Genomic DNA, 18,626 nt, shown 5'->3' with positions numbered 1-18,626 from the left:
TGGGAATAAGATAAATAAGTAAAAAAATCATCGAGCTTTTTTAACAATAAATTTTACTCCTCCTATCATAAAAAATGTTAATATTAGTTTAAAAAACTTACTGCTCAAAATGGTTGCACATTAATACTTCTAGCCAGATTAATGAATTTTAAGAAAAACGTAAGAATTAAATATGGTAATTGAAATTGTGAATTAAGGCCTGATTTTTACCCTTTTGTACAAATCTGTTTCTTTCTTTAGGTAATTAGTAATTACTCTCCGTTATCCTTCTGTTTAGGTAGTCGTTATGAAATGAAACTTGAAATTTATTTTTTGAAATTTAATTTATTAGTCTTATGAATATTATTTATTATTACATTATTTAATATTTAAATAATCGTTTTTATTTACAACTAAACATCTTCCAATTCACTAGATTCTTAATTTTTTTTAATTGTTTCTTTGATCCAATCTTTAAATTTCTTGATATCCGTGTATACCGGTGGGTATGTTGGATTAGCGCATGCTGGTGTTCCAGAGAAGACACCGATCAGGTATTTTTTGTATGCAAGTGGAGCACCGTAGTCATACTGAAACAAATAGTTGTAATTATAAGTTTTATAGTTTGTATATGTGATTCTTGAAAATCACTTGAGTATGAGGGACATTTGAGGTACTTTCTCTGAAAAAAATAATTTTTACCATACAGTCAATTTCGAGTTGAATGGAGTGAAAGCGTTACTTGTAAGTGTTGATTTCACCTGCAATTTGGTGGGTTTGGTGTGCTATAGAACTTTCATGAAGAGAAAGAGGTCAGTTCCTTATTTCCCTTAATAAACCTTGATTATTAAGCTCAGGATGCTTGTTATTCTTTTGTATAGCTGTCATTTTTTTTTTTTTTTTGGAAGTAATTTGTGATCGATTTCAGGTCATCTACAACTTACAGTGGCACTGTAAGATATGCAGTTAACTAACATATATATAAAATGCGGTATTTTCAAATCTCTGGCGTAGATTTTCAGACTAAAACAATGATTTTAGTCATTCAGAGTATCAGTCGGCAAGTAACTGACGTAAATTATTTTGATTCCAGCTTATTTTTTCTTTAATGTTATGTTCTTTAAGAATAAACCGTTCGATTGATTGATTTTTCCTTCTCATCTGGCAAGGGACATATTGACTTTTACGATACTGATCACAGGCCTTACAAGAAAATTGTTACTTTAGTTCGTACATTCAGTTTGGTTCTGTAAACAGAAAAAGAAAGATTATTTCGAATTTAAGGAACATTTCCACTTTTATGTAGTTTGAAAATGTTGTTAATGTAATGCAACATATTAAGCATAGCCTCAGGTTAATATTTTTCAAATAACTCTACGGTGTTTTTTTATGTAAATGTTTTATACTGTTTGTAGCTTACTTTATCATATTATGTTTTTTGTTTCCTGTAAATTTAATAAAATTACAACACAAGTTCAGGTTTTATAGAAAACTACTTTTAAATCACCAGATTTAACTTTTAATAGCAATAGACAAATTCCAATTGATAGAAAAGAAGTAAACCGGACTAGGGGTTCGACAAAAACCGATTAAATGATTACCTGGCCGATCATTAAAGGCGTTTCTGTATCACACGAACGTAATCCAGTGTCCATAGTTAACCGCAACAAGGAAATACTAGGGCCGTTTAAATTATAATAATAATGGAAGTAGGGTCTTACGATACCACAGATAAGCTGTCGCAATACACAGTTGAAGAAACGAGACGAAGAAATGAGAAGCGAAAAAAATATGAAAACCGATTGGCTAGGATGTAGAATATATGTGGTTATGTATATTCATTAACACTAAAAGTCATAGACGTTCTAAAAAAATTTGTGAGCTAATAGATTGAAAAGTTTTCTTAAAAATAGAAGAAAAAGTAGATGGCACATACAAGTGTCTCGCCTCCGGCGAATAGGCGTGTGATTATGAATAAAAAATCGATGACGCTTACGAGTAAGTGATTACAGTTTCGAAAACGTTTCTACTGTTATGAGTTATCCAAATTAAATTACTTGTATAAATTAGATTTGTTTGTGATCAGAAAAAAACTATCAAAGCTCTAGAAGGAGTGGTTTTATGTTTACGTAGAGACTGGTAAATAGGAGCTGTTTCGTAAAAGAATTAGGTAATGACTATTTATATACGATAATTGTCTTAGACGCAGTTGGGCTTTTTATGGGCAATCTTCTGAAAGGGAACAAAGCTCATAAAAACTCTGTAGGAAGTCCCAAAAAATCATTAAATCACAAAGAATGCAGTATTTCTAAAGATATAAAGGTCCTTAGCGCGTATCTAATTAACACTTAACAAAAAATCTTCACGATACTAGGAAGAAAGATGAGGAGCGTAGATCAAAAGGGTGGTTAGAAAAACAGACAATATACCCACAGAGACCGCTCATCGACATAAAAAAACTCCATACAAGAATGCTTCATGCTCTAGGCATTGGGCATCCCTTACCAACATCGGAATACTTTATCAAGAATCCGATCAGTACGTCCTCCTAATTAAAGATTTTGCATTAATATATGACTGTGAAAATAAATAAAAAACTCTTTACTTGAAACTGAAAAATCAATTCCGCCATTTAGATTAAATTTTAGTTATTTATTACATTTAGCTGAATGTATATCTTCTCCAAATTTGAATGAAATAATGTAATAAAACGTTATTAGCGACTTGCGTCTTTAATTTAATTGGTATATCTTAATACCTGCATTCTTCAATAAGATATACCTACTAACGGTAAAATTTCGAAAGGACTGAAATTTGAATATCTGTGGACAAAGAACTTTTAAAAGGTAAAAGGACGACTGATGAAGTATATCGTCGGGAATTTTATCAGATGGATATGAATCATAGATGATCATAAAAAAGTATTTTGATAGGTCATTGAGGCGAAGAATGGAGACATTTTATTCAGCGAACGATCATACCAGGAAAAGAAGAAGGAAAATGAGGATAAAGATGAAGAATGCTTTCTGGCATTATGAAATAAATAAATAAAAAACGTTTTAAAGATATAGAATAAATGGATAGAGAAAAATAATTGTTCAGTTGATAAACATATTGGAAAAATAGGAGATTTTTAATTCTTATTGTCGTTTTCTTTGCCTTATTTTATGAACATTAGTATTGAAATTAAAGATGTTATAGTAATTTTTTAACTTACATCACACGGTCCAACGGTGGTAGTTGCAGTTGTACAAAAATTCAAATCGGAGAATGTTGTGTTCGGTTGATAATAATAATCTGTTTTACATTTTTCATACGGGATTACCTTCAGATATGCAGCACGTAGCCATCCGTCATGTCTGAATTTGTATGCATTCTCCTAGAAAAAAAAAGAAAAATGAAATAACAGTTCACAGGATTAACACTTAGCTACGAAATGGTGTCTTATTTGATGTGTTCTTCAATCTTTATTGGAACGAGTGAATTATTTACTTTTAAATTTTAGCCCGAAATAATTTTATGGGAATGGATGAAATTGATGTTAATGTACTATATATCCAACCCTCGAACATCGGGTAATTGTTGCCGTTGGCATACCGACAGCAACAATTACCCGATCCTTCTTCAGAATTTCCTACCCAAGTGAAGAGATGAAGCTACCCCTAACTTCAAATTGTTAATTTATAATAAAAAAAAAAAAGATCGAAGGCTCAAATGTATAAAAATCCCAATTGTAAATTAAATAACAACCACTTAGAAAAGAATTTCCGAAAAGTAGGATAGAAATAAAATATATAAAATAAATAACTAATTAAAATTTATAATAATAAATTTATATTTAGTAATTAAATTAATTAAAGAATAAAATAGTATATACAATTATTTTTTTAAATTGAATCTTAAAATAAAATTTATACCATGAGGTTTTTTTTTGAAACACATTAATATAATGATTTTGCGTCGTCAATTTAAATATTCTGCTTCAGATACCACTTCAGTAGAGTCTTAAAGTTCTTCCTTAAAGAAAATTTTTGTCTGGGAGTATGTTTATCACTCCCTAGTGATAAACATTACTAGGGAGTGATAAACATACTCCCGTCTGTATTGGTAGATTATGTCATCGCCCATCCGCTTGAGTTGATTACGAATTAGTTTGTTAAGTAGTATATGTTTCCTTTTATCTTTTTACCTGTGTTATTATGAATTGCCCAAATGAACAGATAGCCTTGACCTCTTTTTAGGCGACATTCTGATATTCCGTCTGTGCTCAACTCCCGAAATTAAGTCATAAAAAATTATTGTAATATAGCTCTTCTTAAGTAATAATTTATAGCCTACATAATGTATGTATATATATATATATGATGGGTTTAAAAATGTAGTCATTACAGAAAATATAAACAAACTTAATCGTAATTCATTCAGGTGTTTACTGAGAAAGGAAACTTGAAGGAGAAAGTATCAGGTTTGAAGAAGTGTGCGTTACAAGAAATGCATAAGGTTGGTAGAAGAAAGAATTGATTTTTCGAGGCGTGAAATGTGGCACAGAGGTGTTTTAATTAATGAAATCAAAGAGCTGTTTGAAAAAATTGCCGGTTACTGGAGCCGGTATTAATCGACAAGGCCTACAACATGGGAAGTTCGGCACACCAATCGGCCTATTAACGTAGAATTTATACTGGAAACGCATAGCAGAAATCGTTTTAGATATAAACAACTTAAAGAAACAGGAGATACGGTTCAGCGGCTTTACCGGCAGAGATACTTTTCAAAGAAGATAATTACTAGGGTATGAAGAGTAGTACAGAAAGGTATTTCGAATTTGAAAATATCAGGTATGATATAATTATGAAGGTTGATGAACAATTCAGTTTTAAAGAAGAAATATTTAAATTTAAAGAATAAGATTTAAATTAAAAAAAAAAAAAAAAGGTTTATGGCGTATAAAAAACTAATTGAATTAAAAGGAATAAACGGTTTGTGTTGGCGAAGAAGATGAAGAAACTTGAGGAGAAAACTTAAATGATTGTGGAAACCAGGACTTGGTGAGAAGAATTTTAGGTATGTCGGTCTGTCAGATTAATTAATTTGTTTGGTTGTAGCAGTTAAGGAATATATAGGTAACAGTAGTAATATTGAAATATGTTATTACAATAACATATGGAAATATGTTTGCATTAGAAATGCAAATTTAAATGATACGTTTATTACTTTCTTTTAATTAGTTAAAACAAGTTCTGCATTTTTATTTTTATTTTTTTAAGAGCAAGATAAAAATCTCGATGTAGATGCAAGTTTTAAAAACGTCAACAGTGGGTGTATATTTTATTTTTAGACAGAAAACTAGTTTCTTTTTCATTATTCTTGAATATCTAAACGGATCTGAAGAACTGAAAGCGTTCCTCAGAGACTCTATGGAGGAATACAATATATATTTTAATGGGCGACTTAATTGCACTCAATACAGTTATAGAAAAGAAGGATGAGATGGCATCAGTTTACCATTGTTACAGAAACTGATCTGAAATGAAAAAGAATGATTGGCCTACAGAAGAAAAGTTTAACAAATTTAATGCTTGTTTCTAAAGAAAGTGAAAATTCATTATCTCAAATTATTTGAATTATCGGAATGAAAAATTGTTACGTAAGTTAATGTGAAATGACAGAAAAAGAGTTGTTTTAATTGATAAAGTGTTACAGGAAAACCAATGCAGTAATCGAAAAAAAATTGTGAATGGATGATAATAAGGATCAGAGCTTAGTGAAGAGGTGTTATAATAAATTTATGAAATTCATAAGAAAGCCAAAGTGTACAATATGCCCGGAAAAATGGGAAATTTAAAATAAGCTCTAATATCAGGACGAAAAAGGGTTCAACACTTTAAGAAGACTTTTAAATCCTACAACAACTGGAAATATTAGTGATATACAACACCGTGGAGATAAGTTGGAAAGGGATTTACTTTGGGGGAAATAAAATATTTATTTTGGAGGTGGTGAAGAGGCAAGCGATAACCAAGCCCTTGGATTTGATAGGGTGCCGTTTGAATTTTACCAGAATTCTCTTGTTGGCCTATCTAATAAAAAACTAGTTGTGTTTAACAATGTGGAAGAACTGTATGTTATCGAAAACCTTAAAAAAATCTATTTATTCCACGGTATTTTAAGAAACAGGTTCTCAGCCGAAGTCTGAAATTATAAAGGAATCTCGCTATTGAATATCGTGTGCAAGATTTTCACCTGAGAACTTTAGAAAGTTCTAGTCGAAGAAAATACCTCAAAGCGGTTTTATACCCTGGTTAATCCCGCCAAGGGATTCACCCTCCAACGGGATTAACAAACCCATCGTTAAGGGGTTTCCGGAATACAAAACTTTCGATAATGTGTCCAGTTTGACCAAAATAACTAAGCTGTAACTGTGTAAAAATGAGATTTATCGATTTTTGTTTGTGGACTTAGAAGGGATTTTCAGTAGATTGTGTAGAAATAGTTTCTTGTGAAAACTCGTAAAGTATGATCTTTTTTAAAAATTGCCTAATAATAATGATAAAGACACCGATCAGCAGTTTGTATGAAGAAGGAAGTTTGAAAAACATTGATGATTTGAATAAGGTTTGGTTTTAAAAAGATAAAATAATTGAATCTGTTAATGGTTATCAATATCTGGGGTAACGCTAATTCCTTCATTCCCTTTTAAATATCATCTTAAGAATAAAGCGGGGAATGCAAAGTACACGGTAAAAACTGACTTGTCAAAACTTCATGCCAACAATTGTATTTTTTCTGAGTCAAAGAAGAAAATGTTTAATCCTGTATTTAGAGCAGCATTAATGTGTTACGCGGGTTAAGTTTGCAGAGGTACTAATTATGAGGATGTAGAAAAAATACTTATTTTATTAGAGATTATGTAGACTTATTTCAAACACATCATATATTTTATGCATCGAAGGAAAACTGCAACCCGATCTGAAATATTTGCAGGCGATATTGAATGCCAGCACTAACAGGCCGACAAACGTTGTAGCAAATATCGAGAAAGAGATATATTGATATAAAGACCATAAAGAGACCATAAGATCATAACTCTGTTCAACATATGAAATGGGTTACTTTGTGTGCATGTGTTAAAAAAGATCGGTAATGGATTTACATGGGAGATTATCGCAAAAACTTGAACAAAAGCATCGAGTTGCATCCCTGCACAAAGAACTGAGTCTTCTGTAATTTATTTTAAGGAAGAAATTGATTTAATTTTAGTTACCTTAACTTTTAAAACGAGAGGGTCAGGTGCTTAATTTGAATTGTCAGAAACAATAATTTGTGAGTGGAATGTGTAACGTAAATCTACCGGAAGATGTATAACGTATCGTTGCAGTCTGTCCAGTTATGGAGGAGTTTAGGAAAAGTAGTTTAGAAAGTAAAGTGAGATTGTAAATTAACTATTAGTAACTGAACCGCGCTTGTTGGCTTTCATAAGTAGCATTAAAATGTAGAAGGCTCTCTAAGACGATTTAATTATTAACACCCCTTATTTTATTATTTTTTGATGTCAGTTTATAAGTATCTACTTATACTAGATACTTATAGTATTGTCTTAGTACTTATAGTATTGTCTTAGTACTTATAGTATAGTATTAGTATATTAAAGACTGGTATCAGTATTATAAAATTGAGTATGTATCGATGTTTTCTGGTTGTTTATAATCAGAAATATTGTCAACTTTGTGTATTGAAAAAATTAAAAAAAAATATAGTTCCAACTTTTAAGACGAATCTTTAATTTGATGAATAATTATTAAACACTAGTTACGGTAAATCTATATATTATTAAAATATATTACTTAATTTGTATTACAATTTACAGGCCGTTCATAGATTATTCAGCGCATTTTAGGTGTTAATAAAACAAAATAACAAAGCTAATACTTAGATTCACGTTTTATTGTTGAACAAGGTTTATCAGACAGTTTTGTTTATAAAACTTACTAACTTCAGACGTAATCCACATAAGCACCTTTTGTGACGCATAAAATGTCTAGAAAATATTCCAATTTCTCGCCTCACGTTACGAAGAATATCTGGAGTTATTCCATTAACTACATTTTCGATTTTTCTTTTTAGTTCGTTGATGTTGGCAACCTTGGTTGTCTTCACCCTATGTTTGACAAATCTCCAAAGAAAAAAATCGTGTGGTTTAACATCAGGAGATCGAGATGGCCACGGAATTGTTCCATCACGGCTTAGCCAATGTTGAGGAAATCATTCATGTACGTAACGCCTAACAACCCCTGTGGTTGGTGCGCCATCTTGTTGGGACTAAACATTGCCGATGTTCAATTCCTGGTACTGCATACTCCTCTAACACGCCTAGTTAACTAGCGCTAATAATCATTAGCTCGGCGAGGAAGAACGGTCTAATCACTTCATTAGCAGTTAACGCACAGTAGACTTTATTTTCGTGGTATGACATTGTGTTTGTCGAATAGTATGAGGGTTCTCGCTGCCCCAAATCCGGCAATTATAACGTTAACTTGACAAGAAATATAGAAGGTAGGTTCGTCGAGAAAATTACTTTTTCTAAAAAATCTTCGTCTACTTTATCAAGAATGTCCACGGTAAGATTGTAACGGCGTGGTTTATCGTCATCATCAGTTGCATGCACCGACCGAATTTTTGTGCGTGAAAATTTAGATTCTTGTGTAGAACCTTCGCAATTTTCGTTAGTGGTTTCCCCAGTTCTAAACTCGCAGTACGAGATGATTTTACTTCTCTAAAGAGTTTCTCTTACTCGATCTACAACTTCCTCGGAGGAGGGAGATCTTCTAGCACCTATTTTGTGTTCTTCACTTCCTTTATCCTTAAACTGCTGATAAAAACGTTTAATAGAATCTTTATTAGTAGTATCACGGTCGTACTCTAAACGAAAATGTCTACGAACAGTAATAACAGATCCGGTTTTATGAAACCATAGTCTGCACAGATTGCATTCTGCACGGCAACCGTTGCTCAACTGACGACCCCCCCCCCCTACCATTACACCGCGCCGGCGTGTTCATTCAACAGCATCGATCTCTAGTACATACATTAATGTTTGAAAAAAATTCAACGCGCGCTACATTCCTTTATTTTATTTATTTATTTTTTATTAACTTCTAAAATGCAGTGAATAATTTATGTTCTCGCTGTATATTTAATATTTTGTGTAAATAATAATCTAAGTTACCTGTAGTGCAGCGCTGATTTCTTTTGATTCAGAATATCCAAAACCTGTTACTACAGCGGTTTCATTAACCCCGGGAAGATCTTGATTATAAATTTTTATCGCTTTCAAAGATTTGTTAAATTTGAAAGGTTTCTTCAGTTTAATCAATGCTATATCGGCTGCATATGTGGTTGTGTAATTGGGATGAATTATCACTTTTTCTACCCAGCTTGTTTGTCCATTAGCCATAACCAAGTTGCTACCACCTCTTACAAAAACTTGTGATACGTCTTCGCTTAACAAAATAAGTTTAACATAAATTATAATCAGTAATATATAACATAGTCATCGGAATATGGTTATACTTAATTTACTTAAATACTTCGTATATTTTCCCGAAAATTAATATTTTTCTTCTACCCCGCTTAGGATCACTTTATAAAAAAAAAAAAATAATAATAATAAAATTTAGGTCAGCTTTGTAGAAAAATCTTCTACAAAGGGCGTCAGTCCCATTCTGGCGGGAACAGTTAATTTTTTTCTAGTCTTGACGGTGGGTTTTCTTCTAACCAATAGAAGGAAGAACAGCAAGTGATACTGAAATTTTTACTACAAAAACAACGAATCGTTTTGATTTGACGGATTGGCACCCGTCATTGTGTTATTCGAACTATGAAACATGTGATTATTCAAGCAGTTATTATCGCTTCTCTTACACAACATAAATATTCATTTTTCATTATTTGAAGAATAAATGAACGTTTGAAGATAAATATATTTATGAAAGCAAAACATAAATAAAAATAAACTTATGAAATAAAACGCAAACTTAGGTTACGGTACGAAAAAAGATGTTCAGGCTGTATTTATTTTTTTCAGACTCGCAACTACGAGCTGATACTTTATTCAAATCTTCCTTTTTCTCAGGTTGAGGTGAATTTCGTAACGTAAAAGGCAAAGACGCGCTCGCTACTTACTGCCACACATATTGGCGCGGAAAGTTTGAATTGGATCGCGAAAACACGAAATATCTAAAAAAAAAATACTTTCACAGGGGAAATAATACTTGTATAATTGCTCAAAAAATGATTTGATTAAAAAACGATAAATATCAAGAAGCTTTAAAAAAATAAGATTCTATAAATAGTTTTTTTGAATTTAGAAGAAGAAAAGAAATTACAAAGGTGAGACATGTTAACTAACCGCCTTCTGTATAAATCTTTTCTTGTTGTCTTATCCAGTTTGGGCATTTTTCTACCAATTGGTTTACAATTAACTATGACAATCAGGAATGATTATTTTTAATAATAAAACCGGTTTTGGTCACTTTGGTAAGATCAAGAAGAAAATGTATTTAAGTAATCATTATTAAAAACAAATTTATAAATAATCGTTGCGGATAAGAAAGAACACTATAATCACTATGTAAATTATATTCTCTACAAACTGCTGTGATGAAATATTAAGACAGTGAGTTAGGTGAACATATTTTTGGGAGGGAAACTTACTGTATATTGTCCACATGTGAGAAATATTTAATCACATTTTTGTTAAATATTGTTTTATTCCCGTTATAATAACACATTTTTTTAAAAATAACTAGTATATGTGTGTAATATATGTATAAAGATTTTCAATTCAGCTTATGAAAGCAAACATAACAGGTTTTTTAGTTTTTTAATAAAGTTTATTGTTAAATAGCTATTATTTGAAAAAAGGATCAGTAACTGGAAACTCGTCCATTTCAAACACTTAAGATCTTAGAGAATTGTCCAAATTATTTTCACTCTCTAACGTTACGTTAGGCTAATGCATACAAAAATAATTGAGACGTTCATTTGAATGTAAATTTCAAACACCTTATAATTTTTTTTACATCTTTGAAAATTCATCACAGAAATTTTTACTTACTACAAAACGACCCAGGCTGATGTTAAGACCCAGTTTTTGTTAAGTACTACTGCAGTTCCTGCATGATTTGATCTTATTATTACAGAAGCCTGGAACAGAAAAAAAAAATTGTTTTTCTTTATTTGATTTTCGTTATTTACATGTTAAGAATATCTTTATAGGATCATGTACTTATTAAAGTTATAATTATAAATTTCGTCAAGAAATGGTGAAAAATCTAAACGTTGAAAGAATTTACAAATAGTACTATTTGTAATGCTTACTGTTTACTTAAAACGGAAAATTATAAGTTTTTCTTCTTTAAGTAATTTATTTCAAGGAAAATATCAAAATAAAATTTATAAATTTATCACATAAGAAACATGGATTGACGTCATATCAGATCCTATAGTAAAAAAAAAACAAAAAAATCTGTAACGGTATAAAGAACAGGCTAATTAATTCTGTAGGTTAATATTTCTCTTATGTTTTAAAGGTTTTTTTTTGGAATTAGATATTATATGCAACTAGTGTATAATCCATTTAAAGTTTTTTCAAACATTTTTTTTTTAGAAATTTTATTTCGAAGAAGTTTTCAATAAACCCGAAAAAGTAGCATGAATTTGGGGCTCCAATTCCGAAGTCCATATTTTGATTTATTTATTTATTTTTGTTCTAAAGCAGTCTTACAGTAATTTAAATTGAGCTGACAGATATCAATCTTTAAATTTTGTACAGTTTTTATGAGTTGTATGAAGGCTTGATATCCCCACAATTGCAGCTCAATTTAATATTATTTACAATTAAACTGTTATTATTGTTTGTTAGAAATTCAATGATAATTACTATAATGAACTCAGATTATCATGAGAAGATTTTTAAAGATATTATTTATTACATGGAGGGTAATGGACACGGTGTTATCAAATTTTAATTGGATAACCTACACTTAAACTTAGAAAGAATTTATTTGATTATATACTTAAAAAATTTTAAAAAGATAATAAAAAATCTCATCGTAATTTAACTATAATATCAAGTCACGTGAGTCTTTGTTCAGTATTTCGTATTTAAGAGGGCCGTTCGGAAAATTCTCGGCATGAAAAAACAATTTTTCTGAAATTATATTTTATCTTTCATCGTAATCACCGTGCAATTCAATAAATGTAGACTAATTTTTAAATACTTTGAATATAATGCGATTATTCCTACATAGCAAACAAAGCGGTCGTCTCGGCTTTAACCTCATCATTTGCAGTGAATCTTCGATCAGAGAGCCATTTCTTCAGATTGATGAAAAGGAAATAATCGCTCGAAGCCAAGCCCAGCTAATACGGCGCATATGGAAGCACTTCGAAGCTTAGGTTATGGAGTTTTGCTGCAACAATCCCGAGACGTGTGTGCAGGCACATTAACGTCATGAAAGAGCACTTTCTTTTTGGTCAGATGTAGACACTTTAACCGGAATAGGGGATCCTTTAATCGTTCCCCGGTATTTGTTCTGCCTTTTTATAGATAGCCTATGAGCACCATATCATGCTAATCCCAAAAACCAGTAGCTATACTTTTCCTGCCGATGGAATCTTTTTCGATTTCTTTGGAGCATTTTTTTCTGCTTCTAACCATTTTTTGGTCTCGGCGTGTTTTAATGAATCCGTGATTCATCTACTTTAAACTTCACCAAAAATTAAATGGTTGACCGTTAACAAACGCGGCATCCATCGATGCGAAAGGTTTTTCATTTCCAAAAGTCGTGTAAAATATAGTGGACACAATCTATTCATCACTCATCTAAAGGATCATATTTAACAAACATCAGTAATTTGTCGTATTTGTGTCATCTCTGTCTCAAGCCGAGAACTTTCCGAACGATCTTAATACTGCTGAAAGCTGGCGTATATGAGAGAATAAATATGTAAAAACTAAAGTACATGGTAAATCATTCTATATCTACGAATCTGTTACAGCATACTGTTTTATAATACGCTTGCTTTTAAAGTTGTGCGATTCTTGTCATTAGGTAACAAATTAAACTTTACTCAATACTTATAAAATGTGTTGGAACGGCCTGTAATTAGAAACGCCGTTTGCTTTGTTCAAACAACTACACTTCAGATAATATCTTGAAATAGTGTGCACCATAACATCCACAATCTCTCAAGAAATCGGATTTTTTTTGCCCGGTATGCGACACACATTTCTGATCAACGATTTTTTGTTTGTTTACGGTCTAGAATATGCAGCAACAAAAATGATTCTTTCTCCAATAATTATGACTATATAATACAGATATAGTATTCTTGAAATTGTGTGCCTTGTGGTGTACAAAGTTAGTAGATCCCTCATTGAATATAGAGATCCTTATATAATCATTGGTACGATGAATAGTTTTTGAAACGAAGTATTTTAAGCTACAGAAGATTCTTATAGTGGTTAGTTATCTAAGCAACAATTCTGCGATTAGTAATTTCGAAGATCTTTACGTTTTGAAATATGAAGGTAACTTACAAATTATTATTCTGAATAGTACTATTTCACCATTGTCACATTATTTAAAAATACTTTTATCGGAAACTCTAATTGCGAATTAAAAAATTGCTGTAATGAATTTTTTTTAACTTCTTTGTACGAAGTAAAGGATGATATTGTGATCGCAAAAAATGTCGGTTTTCAGATTTCAACGGAAATATCCGTTTTGACCATCCCAGAATCAATTTTGACTAGTTTCGGCGTGACGTCTATACTTACATACGTATGTATCTCGCATAGCTCAAAAATGATTAGCTGTAGGATGTTGAAATGTTGGATTTAGGACTGTTGTAACATTTAGTTGTGCGTCATCCCTTTTGATTGCAATTGACTGAACCAAAAAAGTATAAAAAAGCCGAAAATCCTCCGTAAAATCTGATTTTCAACTTTTTCATAACTGTAATAATAAGCTCTCGTTGAGAGCTTTTCAATGATACACCATAAGTGATACTTATTTTCATTGGTTCTAGAGTTACAGCCTAATAAAGTTTTAATTAATTAAATATTTGGATCTTACATGGGAAAGGTACATCGTTTCGAATCGGACTTCATCTCCGTTTTTTTAAGTTTTTTACAATTTATATATATATATATATATATGAAAAAATAGCAGGAGTTATTAATGAAGTAGAATTTTATGTATTTTTCATTTAAAAAAAAAGAAGTGTATATGTAATTTAATAGACGTACAATCATGTGGTGTCCACATCAGATTTTTTTTAAATTGTTAAAGTGTCCTCTTGAAAGAATTTATTTCAATTTCAAATTTTTATATTGGAAAAAACTATGATCCCTGTTTAAAGAAATTTTTTTATAATCTACTCACTAAGAACGATTTTATTTCTTTCAATTTTTAGTAATAAAAAACGTGTGATAATATATTTGGGATAATATGTCTGTGTATGGGATAGACAAGTGAGTATATGTGAATGTTTCTTCTTTTACACTTACCGCATACGGATATGATTTGATTGACACCCTTTTACCTCCGATAATTCCAGATAAAAAGTGTCTTTGTTCTCCATAGTTCAATCGTGCTTCCAGTTTATTATATTGAATGTTCTGAGGAAATTGTTCTTCACTTTTTGTCGATTCTTTTCTCTGAGCCGCAGAAACTTAAACAAAAAAAACTCGTTAAACGTTATCAATGTATTATTTTAATATATCATTATGCTTACGCAATGAAATTTTGTGGCATTCGTTAAACTGTTAAGTATGTAATTATTCAAGTAGTTATTTCAGTCACATAAATCGAAATTAAAAATAATAAGTAATTTTATTTTTTTTATAGGATTGAAAGTTTATTTTTTGGTTAAATCTTAATAATAGTGAAAAATTATTGAAACTAATGATGTGTGAAACCCTTTTTGTGTGGGTTTTACGTATATTTAATAAGAAAGCTACCTATTGTAATGGGTACCACGATTCGACTTCGGGAAATTTCGATATATCTTCGCGTTTCACATCTCCCAGACCCCAAAACCTCTGTTAGTTCAAAAATGTTATATATATATTCTTCACTTTTTTGTGGAGATGATAAATGCAGTAATTTTGCGCCAATCACTTTCAAATTGATACATAAAATATAACGACCCAAAATCTCGATACAGTTCGTTAATGGGCAAAATCGGACCATGGGAGTGGAAATAAGGGGCTTTTTAAAAAAAAAAACAAATATCGCTATAAATTTCTTATGTAACACAACGAATTCTTTTAAATGTCCTACTATTCTTTGGATCAGGACCTAAAATTTATCTAAATAAAGTTTTTTGATATCACCAACCATTCGCCCAGGGGTGGAGAAAATTGGGTTTCGAAAACAAAAAAAATCATACCTCCCTTAATAGGCACACTATCGAATCGGTTAAAGTGGTCGTTAGTTCTCTAAACATTACTTAAAACTTTTGTCGGAAACAACTTTTGATACGACCAAGCCTTACGGCAAGGAATGACCAAAATGTTGGTGGAATTGTAAGAAGATGGGGCTTGTCGTATGCTAAACATATGAAACATTTTTCACATGCAACCACTGTCGTATAAAATTGAAGTTTTTCTAAACTTTAAGGTGATAATCTTTTTTATCCGTTCCTTAGCACCGGTGAAATCTACTTCCGTCTTCTGCCTGCCGTAAGGGATTTTTTTTATTACTTAGATCAGTAAATGAATAAATGTTATAAAAACTGCACGGTAAAGCTGTTAATGTTCATTAATATATTTATATATATAATACATACATACACACTACATGGCTATGTATTTGGTTTTCAAAGTTGGCTATACATCTGTCAACAAATATTGTGCTTACATACTTCAGAAAACTTAAAAAACTGTGAATGATGCTGTTCAAAATGATGTGACAGAAAGCTTTTCCTTTCTCAGGTACAATTGATGTTAGTTATTAGGAGTTAATTAATTAACTTACAAAAAAATTCGGCTTCAATTCCAGTTTTAAATTGAAAACTTAGCAGCCATATCATCAGCTTTATTATTAGAAGAAGAAAATGAAGGAAATCGGAGAAAAAGCATTAGAATATGCGTCCTACCTTGTTTGCAAGAATAAAGAAAGGAGCATTTAAAACGTGTAAAGTTATGGTTAAAATGGTTAGTTGTGATTTCTTGGGTTTGTTGAAATGACTACGTATGGATTAACATTCTTCTGGAGAAAATTATCCCTGTAATTGCAAAGCGGAATGCTAACTGCAAAAAAACCACTATCACCAACTAGCTGTTTGCTTACGGTAGTAGTGGACAAATTGGCATATCTAATGATTCAACTGTAGTTCATTAATAAAAGTTACATAAATTTTCTGTTGTATTCAGATTTTCCTACGTCTTCTCATATCTTACTATATGCATGGATCCATGTATTTTGGATCGTATGTATTATACATAAAACTGTGTTCCATTAATTCTTCGGTGTTCATATTAATAATAAATAAATAGTAAATCACTTGAAAAGAAAGGAAAAAATATAAATGTAATTTTAAAAGAAAGTAATTAACGTTGACGCTACAAAAGACGCTAATCTCAGGACTACACTGTTTCTTCTAAAATGCTTCATGAAGTTAATTTATACAACGAACCACCCGATTAGTTGACGCGTTTAGAAAAAAATCGTGGTGATGTAGATAATTGAATGTGTTTGAGTTCATGCAATTAAAATTTAATAAAACAATATTTTATAACAATTTATTTTATTACAAATTTATTTTATAAAACAATATTTTATTTTAGAGGCCCAAGAACCTCTGGATAATAATATTACTTCAAAACAGGTTATGTCAAAATAGAATATTATATAATTAATAAGATATAAATTGATGAATCAAATTATTAATGATGTCGCCTTAAAGACTTCCAAGAATATGTTTTGATCACGCTCATAAAATTGTTGCTGCTAGTTTCTTTCTCCTCATCGTGAGGAGGGCTAGTTAAATATAATTGGGCCATGTAAATAATTTTTGGGCCAAATTGGGCCTCGTAATATGTTGGAACCTCCAACTTCCCGTACGAGGTTTAATTTTTACAAAATACTTCAACAGATCAATAAAAAATTATATGTTAATGGCTGAACGCAATCTATTAAGATAAATACGCTTAATTATTGTATTAACATATGTAACCGTATGTAAAGAATATACATTCAAACGTTTACCACATTATTTTTCTGATCACAACTACTAAAAGCACAAATAATATTGTCAGGTTTTTTACAAAACAATTTTTCATAAATATAAAAAAAAAAAATTAGTTAGACTTACGCTAAAAGTTTAATGCATAAACCAACCTTGAAATATAATTTTCTAAAATATTCTGAATTTTAAAAATGTATGTTAACTTAATTAAAATTTTTTCCCCACCCCAAAATTACACCCGTCTTAAAAAGTAGAACTATATTTCCAGTTGTACCTATATATAACTTCATTATTTATATCTTATACCGAGGGAGGGTCGCTAGCGCCCCCTCTGGCAAGTACGAAAACTTGACAGAGAGGCGGTTTTTCGATAAATAATAATTCAATAAAAAGCAAAAATATGAAAAAAAATCAGAAGTATTAATGAAATAAAATTTTATGTATTTTTCATTTTTTTTAAATGTTTGTATGTAATTCAATAGACGTCATGTAACTGCCTAAATTTTTATTTTCCGTAAATTTCATAAAAAAGTATTCTTATCTCTTTTTACGACGAAAAAAAGAAAAGTGAAAACGAAACGCAAATATTGTTTTCCATATTTTGCACAAAGATTAATAATCTATCGATTTTTAAAAAAAAATTTTTAGATTTTTTTTTGCAACACCAACATGGAAGTCATCGCCAATTTATTTGGCGCTTATTATAATATGGAAATTCTTGTGGCTATTTTTAATTGAGAATTAATAAATTAATTACATTTTGGAAAAAAATGAATGTGTATCCTGGGTAGGTAATAAACATTTCTTATCGGTACTAACTTGAGTAAAACTCTTTTCAATAATAAAGTTAAATTCATAAGAAAAATATATCAAAATACAGTTTAATTAAATTAATACTTTTAAGTTAGGTTTACTATATTCCTATACAATTTATCAATTTAAAAACTATTTAATTTTTAAAAAATATATGTGCATATATAAAAAGAATTTGTTATTGATTTATGTATTTGTATGTAAAAATGTAATATTTATAAGTACGAAAATTTATAAGGGAAAAAACATTTTGAATTTCATTCTTCAGTTCGAAATTTCTTTTTAATTTTTTTTAAAGTTATTTTTGATCTCATTTTTTTGAGAATTATTGCATTTAAATATCTCCTTTATTTATTTATGCTATCCTACTTGCTAAATATTTGTATAATTAACTTACCGTAATAAAATGCTGTAACTGAGAGGACTGTTATCAGAAGTGTTTTTGTAGTCTTCATTTTCGCGACTGTGTAAATTATTCTTTACATGATACTATAACATTGTTCTTTTTATATAAATTACCCGTTTAAGTGGTTATTGGTTTATCTTGTTTAGTACATAGTAAAAATAATGTATCAACA

At 30.4% G+C, this 18,626-nt stretch overlaps 1 protein-coding gene across 1 annotated transcript; it reads right to left on the bottom strand.

Annotated features, from left to right (window-relative positions):
- Positions 1-304: 304 nt before the first annotated feature.
- On the bottom strand, positions 305-18,581 carry LOC142324483 (chymotrypsin-1-like). Its single transcript, XM_075365308.1, has 6 exons — positions 18,446-18,581; positions 14,552-14,715; positions 11,093-11,181; positions 9,203-9,476; positions 3,197-3,358; positions 305-569 (listed from the first exon to the last, which is right to left on the bottom strand). Exons 1-6 carry the CDS (start codon positions 18,501-18,503, stop codon positions 420-422), a joined length of 897 nt encoding a protein of 298 aa, XP_075221423.1. The 5' UTR covers positions 18,504-18,581; the 3' UTR covers positions 305-419.
- Between the last annotated feature and the right edge of the window lie 45 nt (positions 18,582-18,626).

This window comes from Lycorma delicatula, chromosome 5, assembly GCF_047948215.1.
Source record: "Lycorma delicatula isolate Av1 chromosome 5, ASM4794821v1, whole genome shotgun sequence".
In the NCBI taxonomy this organism is placed as follows: domain Eukaryota; kingdom Metazoa; phylum Arthropoda; class Insecta; order Hemiptera; family Fulgoridae; genus Lycorma; species Lycorma delicatula.
This window is presented reverse-complemented; position numbering and strand designations above follow the sequence as displayed.